Source organism: Dipteris shenzhenensis, chromosome 9 (genome assembly GCF_047967505.1).
Source record: "Dipteris shenzhenensis isolate YYH24624 ecotype China chromosome 9, Dip_SZ_1.0, whole genome shotgun sequence".
In the NCBI taxonomy this organism is placed as follows: Eukaryota; Viridiplantae; Streptophyta; class Polypodiopsida; order Gleicheniales; family Dipteridaceae; genus Dipteris; species Dipteris shenzhenensis.
The window spans coordinates 1590507-1602721 of NC_141604.1; the positions used below are offsets into that span (position 1 = coordinate 1590507).

Below are 12215 nucleotides of genomic sequence, written 5' to 3' on the forward strand. Positions count from 1 at the left end.
GAGAGAGAGAGAGAGAGAGAGAGAGAGAGGGTGTGAGGAAATAATGCTCAAATGAAGACATGAAGAAGGTTTTGATTCATTCATGAAGTGTAACAAGACAAGTGAAGTACAAGCCTTATATAGGCTACTCACTCACACACTAGCACCTAGTGCATATGGGATAAGTCCCATGATGACACGTGGCACTCACACAAGACTCAATCACATAGACTAGTACTAGATCACTTAGTACTTCCCACTAACACATCACATCACCACACTCTTTGGCTGTGATATCTCCAACACCCCCCTTTAGAGCAAAGAGTGTGAGACCCAACATGCAAAGGGTAGACCGATCCCCCTCCACCGCAATACTGCAAAGAGCAAGTCCAACTATCCTACACCTCCCATGTGATAGTGACTTCTCAGTCAACTTGCGACCAACAAGGGCAAACCATATACCTCGATGAATCCAGGAACATTCCCAAACTCATCCTCTAAAAACACAACATAGTGCAGTTTCAATCTCATGATAGTCACTCACAACGTTGAAAACCATAAACTACATCATGCATAGCAGGGACTAGCTACTATGACATCCCCACTGACGTCATCAGCGCCCAACAGTGGGTGTAGACCATAGTATAAAAATATGCTCTCACACATACAAATCCACACACCCACACATACTTGAGCATCCATTTATACAAAGTCTTCGTACTGAGTTTCTATCGGCACTCCGGAGGTGAAGGGCAGACTCAGCCATGATGAAGGCTAGCACTAAAGCAGAAGGCTAATCAAAAGGTAGTCCAAAATCTCTTCATTCAAGCTACAACTGCTTGTGAAGTCTAAACATTTTCATTTTAGTCTCTCCCCAAGGAGCATCTAAATCTAAATCTAGCTGATAGGGCAAGCAAGGGCAAACCATCACTCGTCATCTCCCCTTACTCTGAACTGGGTGGTCAATACCATCATCAAATGAAGTAAAACACAACACAATCATTTTTTGGGGGACAACCCACGGCAAGGTACCTCTTATTGATTCCAAGTACATTCAATCTCCAAATACATTCAATTTAGAGGGACAACTCAAGGCTGAGAACCTTTATTTGACTCAACACAAACACAGAGCATCACTAACGAGCATCTACCATCTCAGAGAGGGATAGATCACGTAATATAGCTGATAAAGCTTGCTCCTCAGGTCCAGTAGATGTGACGTATATATTCTTGAGCTTGTCCAATGTCTCAAGTCAAGATGAATAGATTGTTAGCCAGCCTCAAACCAATAAGCGCTAGTGCCCTGTCATTCTTCTCATTCCAAGCTGAGACTTGTGACGATTGACCTTCACCACGAGGGCGAGGCTCCATGTGTGCAGACTAAGGTAACAAACTCGCAGCACCAGCTGAAGAACCAGCAAGTATGGTGACTCGTCTAGGACGTCAAAACACAATAGGAGCCTTCACGTATGCAAGAGGGCAGATACACGTGGCTGGTGATGCTCCAAATACAAAACTAAACCAGAGAAGGAGCTCTTGTGGGCGTTGTGAGCTTGAAATGCTGCAGCAGGTCTGAGATATGCAAGGCGGCTCAGAAGGACAGCTTCAAATTGACGTAGCAGGTCACCAAGCTGAAAAACGGCTGTTGTGGGTGTGCTGGAGTGCTGGAAATAGCTCAAAAATGCCTTCAAATGACTCAAAATGCTACGGAGAATCTTGTCAAGTGGCTGACTACACAGCAGCAGTAATAAAAGGCTGTTCTTGCCATTGAAAACCTCCAAAACTGCTCTCTTAAAGGCGGCTATGCAACACTAGCTCGGACACACTCGGAAATGCCTTCAATGACCTCAAACTTCTACAAGCGATAGACACAGATGGTCGGCTCTGCTGCAGGAGCTTAGAGCTCCAAAACAGCCGTGGGAACCACACCTGCACACGCCTCTTGCAGGAACTGCCAACCAGCAAGCTATAAAGGCCAAGAAGCAGCGCCCAAAGCTCCAAAAGGTCTCGTATGAAGGCGGCAATGGAGGCGGGCTGTGGACAGGCAGAAATGGAGGCAAACAGCTGAGGAAAGGAGGCAGCTAGAGGCAGAAATGAGCAAGCTGCATAGGAGAGGCAGCTGAGCAGAGTTAGGGTTTAGGGTTTGTTGAAGAAGATGATGTGGCAAGGCGGGCTAAGCTCCAAAAGGTCTCGTATGAAGGCGGCAATGGAGGCGGACTGTGGACACGCAGAAATGGAAGCAAACGGCTGAGGAAAGGAGGCAGCTAGAGGCAGAAATGAGCAGACTGCATAGGAGAGGCAGCTAAGCAGAGTTAGGGTTTAGGGTTTGTTGGAGAAGATGACGTGGCAAGGCGGGCTAGGGCAGGAATCCTGCCTGCTCTGATACCATGTTAGAAACATGGTGAAGAGAGAGAGAGAGAGAGAGAGAGAGAGAGAGAGAGAGAGAGAGGGGATGTGAGGAAATAATGCTCAAATGAAGACATGAAGTATGCTCTCATTCATTGCTTTCATTCATTCATCAAGTGTAACAAGACAAGTGAAGTACAAAGCCTTCTTCATTTGAGCATTATTTCCTCACATAGACTAGTACTAGATCACCTAGTACTTCACACTAACACATCACATCACCACACTCTTTGGCTATGATATCTCCAACAGATAAAAGACTTCATATCTAAGATTGTGCTTATTTTTTCCATTATTTTTCTTGGATTATACCTCGTGTATTAGTAAAGTGAATAATTTACGACATTGAGTGATAAAAGACTCCTTAGTTGTACAAAGGCCAAAAAATCTATGGAATTGGGAAGAAATGACTCCATATTTTGCAAAACACACGAATCCCCTCTTGAAGTGCAGTTCAGTTCACAAGAGTCACGAGGATAGATTCCTTCTCCAAAAAGCACAAGCGTCTTTGTACATAAAGTCTTGAAAGTTGGGAACATCTGGTACAAATAAATCATCTATAAAACGCCTAACTTGGCTAAGCTTATGTAAAATAATAGGGCAGGTAATGATAGAAAAAAGAAATTAAATCAAAAACCAACCCATAAGTTGTAATTGAACAATGACTAGAAAACTGTTAGCAACCATCCTCCCCCCATATATGATTGGAACAAACAACTAAAGTGCAACCAAATCTGCAAATTTGTAGCCACCAACTGGAAAATAAATTTCAGCTCCAAAACATTGATTTGAACGTTCAAAGTGACATGCGGGCTTCCACCATGTGCATATGGGTTGGAAACACATAGACTGCACCTAAAATGAATAAAACATGATAGCACTATCCAAAAACAGAGTCTACAAGCCAAAATTGAGCCGTCAAAGCCCCAAAGCAAGATTAGGGCTTCTTTGAAATGCATGTGGGCTGTTCCAAAATGCTGCTCCAAATCTCATGCTGCGAGAAAGCAGGACAATCCTTTGAGTCGGGTGCAGGATGACAAAGGCAGTGGCTGCTTTGACAAAAAAGTAAGCTCCTCTTCGCCCTACCAGACAAGCACCACCTAGGGTGGGGGTGTCAAAAAGCGGCAAGAGAAGCTCTGAGAGCAATTGAAAGTACGAACTTCTGGTCACTGTCAGCCCACTCATTGGGACTCACTGGCAGCCCACTCATTGGGACTTTCTTCTAGGTCACATTAAAGGCAAAGTAAAAAGGGATGCCCTTTTCTCTCTCGTTTGATCACTAATTAGAAGCACATACTCTCCCATCTGCAATGAAATGGCAAGGATGTGAAGAACCAGCCTTCTCGAGAATGCAAATGTGTGCAATGCATGCAGAATTCGAATGCCAATTGGCCATCCAATGGGGAAGCGTGCCCTCATGAGAGTACTTGTTTCTATTTCGACCTACATGCAAGAGGTGTGAGAGATGGCAGATGAATGCAAGGTGAATGAAGAATGCTACGTGAGATTCACAATGAAAGGGTGATACCCTTTCATTAATGTCCCTCGAGATCACTCAAGTTCCATCTTCCCATTTACACCTAACCTTAGCCTATGACCCATGCATCTACCATTCAATGCACCTTAATGCACCCTTCCCTTCCTATTGTCCCTAGGACCTAGACATGTGTGTGCACAGTTTTATTAAAAAATTAAGTATCACATGTCCAAATTTGATGCCGTTTGAAGCAGTGGCTCCAGCTCGACTAGTCCTATCTACTGAGATGATCCACCGCCATAACAAATCGGTCGATGTCCATCATAAATACAAATACATGTTACACCATTGGCGTATAATATATAATAATGTTGTAATGTCTACTAATCACGGATTAGTGCTTCCTCTCGTCATGACAAAGGACACTCTGGTAGGTAACTCATAGAGTGCTAAGGGTCTTCATTGGTCAAAGGAATTCATGCCTCCTTTGGCCTTACAAGAACCTCACCACTCTCATTTTCTTTGGTCTAAAGGTATCTGCCATGTCGATGATGTGCTTGATACAGCTGGTATGGTCATCTCTTCTCCTGTAGCTATCAGAAAGTATGCTTTGGGACAATGTTATAGTCCTATATGGTATTTATTGTCACAGATTTTCAGTCTGTACCGCGTATTGATATATTTGACCGCCTCAAAGATTAGGTTCTTCAATTGGATGATCGTCCTTGCCATGAGAAATCAGTAGATGATATCACAGTTGCATCTTTGTGCAAGGTTTTGCTGCCTCCTCCTTAGCTTTCTATTCACGCCAATTCACGCCAATCGCATCTAGCATATGACACGCACAAAAGATTACAGCACTTGGCTTTCAAGCTTCCTCTTTTTCTTGTGGCGGTTTATGCTTGGGGTTCTTGCCACTTATCAACGATGCCTGCCTATACAATAGCCTATACCTGATCTAGTCTGGCATTGCCCAAAGTCTCGTGATTTCTTGCTCTTGCTACGACAGCGACTTCAAGCTCATTTCCCCAGTGCTTCCTTTGGTAGGAACTTCTGATTGTTTGGTTTTCATCCAATGAGGCAAGGATATGATCTTCTTTACTATTGATTTGTTATTGGACACTAAGGACCCTATTGAACGACCACAATCATCAGGTCTTTGGTGATCCCTCTCTGGCTAAATACCCGTTTTCCGTGCATCTTTACAACAATCATGTTATGATTGTCTGCATGTTCGAGACAGAGATTATCTTTCCTTCTTCTCATATAATGACGTCTTCTTATGTTTGTAGTTGGTTGTCCCTTTCTTCGGGCAAAATGAAAATGGGCTTTGAAGCTCCTCGCATTGGAATTTTGATTCTATGCTCAAGGATCCTAAACTACCAAGAACCTCAAAAATTGATGCTAAAAACACAAACCCATCTACAACTCCTAATGAAGATGTAAAAAAGGGAATAGCTGAGTTTGAAGATCTACGCAAACAATCAGAGGGCAATTAGACATGAGGATAAATCTCTCACATAAGAGACAGACAAAGCGACTAAGAAGATGAGATTTTGAACGAAAGCATTTCCACAAGCTTGTCCCCCATGATGCTACAAGCAAAAGTTATGAACAGTACAAGCTTGTCCCCCATGATGCTACAAGCAAAAGCTATGAACAATATGTCACTAAGCAAGCCCATCAAAATCACAAAGCAAGAGAGCAAAAGAGATTGATGGAATTTCTCGTTTTCAATCTTATGAGTGACTATCATGAGATTGAAACCGCACACAAAGTTTGGGAATGTTCTTCAAATTTCACCTTGTGAAGTTTTCGTCCATGTTGCGTCTTGCTGGTATTGTGATAATTCTTTCTATCTTAAATGGTGAATTGCCCTATAAGCTAGATTTAGATGCTCGTTTGGGAGAGACTAAAATGAAATTGTTTAGACTTCACAAGTAGTTGTAGCTTGAATGAAGAGATTTTGGACTACGTTTTTATTAGCCTTCTCCTTTAGTGCTAGCCTTCGTCCTTCACCTCCGAAGTGCCGACAGAAACTCAGTATGAAGACTTTGTATAAATGGATGCTCAAGTATGTATGGGTGTGTGGATTTGTATGTGTGAGAGCATTTTTTTATACTATGGTATACACCCACTATTGGGCGTTGATGACATCAGTGGTGATGTCATAGTAGCTAGTCCCTGTTATGCGTGATGGAGTTTATGGTCTTCAACCTTATGAGTGACTATCATGAGATTGAAACTGCACTATGTTGTGTTTTTAGAGGATGAGTTTAGGAATGTTCTTGGATTCATCTAGGTATATACATGAGTAGGCCTCAAATTCAAAGGACTTTTTGAGAAAAGGTCCTTCTGTTGAGACCCTTTGATGAAGCATAAAATGCATCTAAAGGGTTCTTACGCCTCCATGAGAGAGAAAAACAAGTAAGAGTTATGGTGTGGACAGCCGCAGCTTTCCAAATTGCATTCCAAGCTCACTTGCCATCTCCATTCTTCTCTAGTACTTGTCCATGTGGCACATGGCCACACATTCATCGATGGCTCGATTCTTCCATTGCCCCACTCTTCATAGTGCCTTGCCTGCATGTAGTGGAGCTTAAGTTATGGCAACAGAGTTCTACTTCAACCGTCGACTTCAAGGCTTGCATACATGCGAAGGCAAAGCTACCATGGAAAGATGTTCCTCTCTACTATCCCACCAAAATCCATGAATCTATGAGCTATTTTTTGCTTGCATGAGGGAAGAGGGTGCGGCCAATCCTTTGCATCGCCACCTGCGAACTCATGGGGCGCACAGAAGGTTGTGTTGTGGAGAAAAGGTCAAAATTACCAAATGCAAGCCTTTCGTAATATTCCAAGGCGCTAGGATGGGATGGACCAGACCATGTCGATTCGATGGGTGAAGGTCTCTCCATGATGGATTGGCTAAGTGGCAAATGTATTAAGGTGGCATTCGATAGCTTCTGTGCTCAAGGCATGACGAAAACGCAAGACTACATGACTTCACTTGCCGACATGACTTCAATCGACTCAGCTTTGTTGCAGCAGTAATGTCATCGGCATGTGCCATGTAGATGATTCAAACTGTCTCTCATTCATGGCGACCTTTCCTGTATGGAGAACGATGAACTCAGGAGTGGACATCCTAGAATTAAAGGAGTTTGGAGAAGATACTGTGAGAAGTGCAGCGAAAATGAACAGAAACGGAGAAAGAGAGAGAGAGAGAGAGAGAGACAGAGAGAGACAGAGAGAGAGAGAGAGAACCTCACACACACACCACTGGGAGGGAGGGAGAGAAACAAGAGAGAGCTGCAAGTGATCTCTAGGGAAAGCCCCTCTACTGCTGGGGAAAAACGTCTGCAACAACAGGCTGCTCAACAGCTGGACACAACTGCTCAACAACCTCCAGACTGAGATAAACAAGAAGCAGAGGAGGAGGGCCTATATATTGCCCATGGTCCCCCCTAGTCAGTCTACATATAGGGCCGACTCACTGCCCTATGAGAGCCGACTCACCTGCTAGGGGACCGACCCCCCTCTGCCCTCTATAAGGGGCTGGCACTCAGCCCTAGAGGGCTGCCTCAAGGGCAGACAACTGGGCCACCTGGCCGACCCCACACCTGCATAAAGGGGATGCTGTGCAGCCTATATAGGGCTGCCTGACTGCCCATGAACAGGCCGCCTAGGGGGCTGACCTCCTGCCCTATAGGCCGACTGCAGCTATGCCCTATGGGGCTGCCTACACAGCCATAAAGGAGGTGACCTCCTGCCCCAACCAAGCCAACAGCAGCGCCTAGGTGGCCAACCCCACCTCTGCCTGCAGGGGGTGCTGGACTGCTGCATATAGGCTGCCCCACAGGTGGCCACACAGGCACACCATATAGGTGCCTCCATGTCAGCTCGGAGGAACCTTACTCCCTACTCTACCCTCATGGGGGGCGGGCACACCCACAACAAAACCCTCTCTGGACTAGCCTAACCTCACAGGGGGCAAGCACACCCACAAGCACTTGCCCTCTCTCACTAAGGTGACATCAGGAGATGTTGACCTCCAACAGACACTGTTGTCCTTGCTCTCAGCCTTGCCTTCGAGCAGTGTGTGATGTGGCTCTAGAGCAGGTACTAAGAGTGATCACTGAGCTCAAGAAAACCACAGCCTCCAAGGGGACGGTCGTAGGGCAAATCGTGGATATTCAAAGCGAGGGAGATGTTTCTGTGGACATGGATGTGCTAGAAGTGTTGTGAAGTAATACAGCTGGTATGCCACAACACGCTGCTTGATATACTTCAAGCCCTCAGCTCTAATCAATGTGCTCTCACCTCCTCTTTTTCTCTACATCTATCCCACATTCTCTGCCTCTTTCTGTCTCTTCCGTTCCATCTCCCCCTCTTTCATTATCGCCTCACTGTCATATTGCCTTTCTCACACACATGAACCAGACTCCGAAACCCCACAACCTCCTCCACCCCATCACATTGGGAACTCGTTATTGAAGCATTATGGCAACATCCAGCCAAGGCTTCCACTTAATTGAATACCATGCTGCTGCAACCGATGCATGAACTAAAAAGGGCCACCTTGGTCCACTTCTTTTGGTCTACAAAGGGGCCGAAATGGATGACGAGAAGGCTAGGTCGGCCTTGAGGCAATATATCCAAATGCATTCTTTGCATGTGTCATCACGTCAGCCACACATCATTACTCTTTGTAGTCCTTATTCCAACATGTTTCAGCCTTGGCCTAGCGTTTTTGAAGCCAAGGTGTAGCAACAGAGGTGCAACATTGCCAGCCTTCAGCCGTCGCAATCGAAAGAGTAAAGTATTCAAAGAAATCAGGTCAGCTTGACAAGGCTACTTGTGCGACAACTTCCACTCAGTAACTAGAATATGTGTATGAGGCCATTCAACTCTACTCTGGCGCACACTGGTTAATATTCTTACAAACTATTGTAACGGGTCGTTTTCATGCTTTAAACCCTCCCTTTAAGAGACAATCACTGTATGTCAGCTTTCTTTCTTACTGACTCTTTAGGAAAGTCCAAAGCTGGTAGATATAAGAAAAATGAATGCAATTATGATGATTTGTTCCGGATATAGTTTCAAATGTGTAGATGTATTTCTGCATGCATTGGCCCTGACAAGCTAACACAACGCGTTAGCCTACCACGTTCTTCAGCTCTCATGACTGATAAACCATCTGATTGAATTTTTTACAGCCTTGATTCCGGGCTCTCAAAGGCATCAAGAGAACAAATTACCCTGCTAAGCTGCGGCATCATTGAAGGCGTAGCCACACATTTGTCAAAATCGAGCTTGCCTCCACCTGAAATGTTTCTGTGCCAGACAGGACCTTTCATCAAAAGCTGTCGATAAATAACAGCAAAGTTCAAAGGAATCTTGGAATCGCGTCCGATTCCCACAGAGCAAAGACTGCTTACTTCGCAATATCATGTCAATAAGCTCTTCAGCCCCAACCACATCAGCACCCGCAGCCTTGGCTTCCTCAGCTTCGTCATCTTGTGCAAAAACAGCAACCCTCACGGCCTACATGCGTTAAGCACTAAATGTCAACGATGATGTCTTTTCAGCAACAGACCCACAGTGGTGTTTAGAAAGGGCCAATGAAAATGTCTACAACCTTGCCAGTGCCGTGCGGTAAAGTAGCCGCACCGCGGACCAGCTGCATGAGACAGAACACGCTAAGCCCACGGTTACGATGTAAGAAGGAAAAGCTTGAAACGAAAGACATAAGTAATGTTTCTCAGTGCCCATAACACTTTCGGGCTAAAGCACCTGATCGGATCTTTTCGGGTCGACACCCAAGCGCACTGCAACTTCAACCGTCTCGTCAAACCGAGCCTTGCGGTGAGCCTGGAGTCCATGATTTAAAAAACTGCATGAATGGAAGATCCCGATACTACATTTGCTTCGCAGGATGAAAATTCGTCTTGAGGTGAAGGAGAATCAAATTCTACCTTCACTTGCCGGATGGCGTCCGGAAGAACAACCGGAGGCGGACGTGGCTTCGTCTCAACTTTCACGACTGTGGGTGTAGGAATGTCCATCTGATCCTCGGGAACGAATCCCTTGAGCCGTTGCCCCATTCGAGATTGCGCCAAACCAATGCCGCCAGGGGCATCCGGCTGCTGGGGAGCGCGATCCTCAGGGAGGGGAGCCACGCGAGGTCTGTAAGCGGATTCATAAGCGGGGGGTATGATGTCGGAAGAGAAGCTGGGGGCAGCAGGGTCATCGGGAGGAGAGTCGGGGGAGAGGGAAGCATCCTGTGGAGGAGGGGGGAAGCGTCTGCGAGGCTCCTGGGGAAGGGGAGGGTAGGAGACGATGGGGGGGATGAGAGATGCGTTGGGCGACTCGTCCCCTTTCCCTTGGCCTTCGCCTTCGCCACTGGTGGGAGGAGCTGGGGAGGAGGAGGAGCAGAAGGAGAGGGGGAGGGTGAAGGATCTCGGCGATGGCTGCTGAGAGAGGAGGAGGGTGTGGCGAAGGAGACGACGAGCCAGCACAGCCATCGCCAAGAAGACGAGATATGATGCTGAAGAAGAAGAAGAAGCTGATGAAAGCTTGAAACCTTCAAGCTCCAAAGCTCAGACCTCCATAGCACTTGAGGATGATGCTGATGATGAAGAAGAAGAAGAAGAAGAAGAAGAAGAAAATGATGAAAGCTTCACTCTTCAACGCTCAACTCCTCCATAGCCAGCCACATCTCTCCCACACTCATCAAGGGTTTTGTAGGGGTTTAGGTTTTAGCAGCTTTCATTTCTGTATGTCAAACAAGGTGAATGATCATAATTGAATGTGTATTTCACAATGTGATTGATAACAAGAGTGCATGTATGCACAAAAGGAGTGGCTTCAGCTTATGAGGCTCTAGACATCAACAATCCATTTGAAAGAAATATGATCTCTCTAGTTGCAACGACACAATATCATTTCTAAGATCATGCAGACATTAGTACTCCATTTGAAGGAAATGCCAAAAAATTTGTTGAGCTCATGTCATTTGTAAGTTCATTGACTTCAAAAAATTAATGTTTCAATGCACAAGTAACCAAGCAACTCAAATTTTCACTTCAATGAGGCCTCAAAAAAAAGTTTGAACGAAGTATTCTTTCAAGTAGCAAAGTTGATGCTATAGCCAGTCATATTCCAAAACTATTTGAGGATTATGTGCAAGGAAGTTATTAAAATAGAGTTGAAAATTAATGGATGTCTACCATGGTTGTCTTGGAATACCTTTTCCACAAGGAAGTAGTCAACCCCACAACGAAAAGGGCATGGACTTGCCAAGAAAAAGGGTGTAGATTTGCAAAGAAAGAAGGGCCCATGGCTACCCAGTGCTCTTAAAAAGCAGGAAATGCTAGAGATTCTTTACAAGGAAAGAAAGTGCTTTAGATGCGGGAAAGTGGGGCATGTGGCCACCTGGTGCTCGAGCAGCAGGTCAGTCATTCAGAAGGGAGCAGAGAACACCACAAGACCGGTCCACATTAATGATCAGAAGTTACCAAAAGCCACTAGAGGTGGAAGAGATGGAGGGGAATCTCCAAAGAAAGAAAGAAAGGACTCGAGGCAGAATTACTGCAGGTATCTTGTCAAGTCCAAATACTATTTGGCACTTGATGCCAAGTGGGTAGATATAGAATTCTCCTCAGAATATCCTCACATTTTACAGTTGTACTAGGAATGTGATTATAGCAAGCATGTGTTTAATGATTGTATGATACTATGTAATCTAGCTTGGAGGTTGTAATCTACATTTACTTCTATATAATGTGATTATAGCAAGCATGAGTTTTTTCATGGAACATCCATGTAGTTGAAAAAACTCAAGGTTGCTCCAAAGCGGGTAGCCTCTACTTAAGTCAATTTGTAGTTTAAGAGTTCATGGGCACACCTTTGTTGTTGTGAATGGTGTATTGCTTCTTAATGTGTTAAAAGAATCTATTGCTCCTCAATGTGTCGAAAGCATCCAAAAATAGAGCTTGTAAACTTGAAAATTTCCCAAAAAAATTACCTATAATCACAAAACTTCGCCCCAACTAGATCCTTACACGCACTGTCTCTAGGAGAGCCAATGCTAATAAATCATTTACAAGGCCCCAAAATAGCGAAACAGAAGACTAATTGGATGTGCAGTGCGGAAAAGAGGGCGAGACTGCAGAGGAATAAAAATAACTGGACGAATCGCAAAATAATCCCCTTTCACAAAGAGTACAATACCCTTCCCCCTAGGGCAAGCTTGTGCAGAATCTTGCCCAACACCAATGGGCATTCCGTTGTATAGACAATGAAAAAAATATTAGCTTTACCTCTACGTCCGTGTGTCTTCATCCACCTT

General features: G+C 45.0%; 1 protein-coding gene across 1 annotated transcript in view; it reads right to left on the reverse strand.

Moving 5' to 3' along the window:
• Positions 1 to 10610, reverse strand: part of LOC147898053 (Ribosomal protein L1p/L10e family) — a 74583-nt gene extending 63973 nt beyond the window's left edge. The window contains exons 1-5 of the mRNA XM_087379056.1: positions 9841 to 10610; positions 9659 to 9736; positions 9504 to 9545; positions 9304 to 9409; positions 9124 to 9188 (exon numbers count right to left, since the gene is read on the reverse strand). Of these exons, the coding sequence (XP_087235182.1) occupies positions 9124 to 9188; positions 9304 to 9409; positions 9504 to 9545; positions 9659 to 9736; positions 9841 to 10389 (840 nt within the window). The 5' untranslated portion in view covers positions 10390 to 10610. The remainder of the gene's footprint in view (positions 1 to 9123; positions 9189 to 9303; positions 9410 to 9503; positions 9546 to 9658; positions 9737 to 9840) is intronic.
• Positions 10611 to 12215: the final 1605 nt, after the last annotated feature.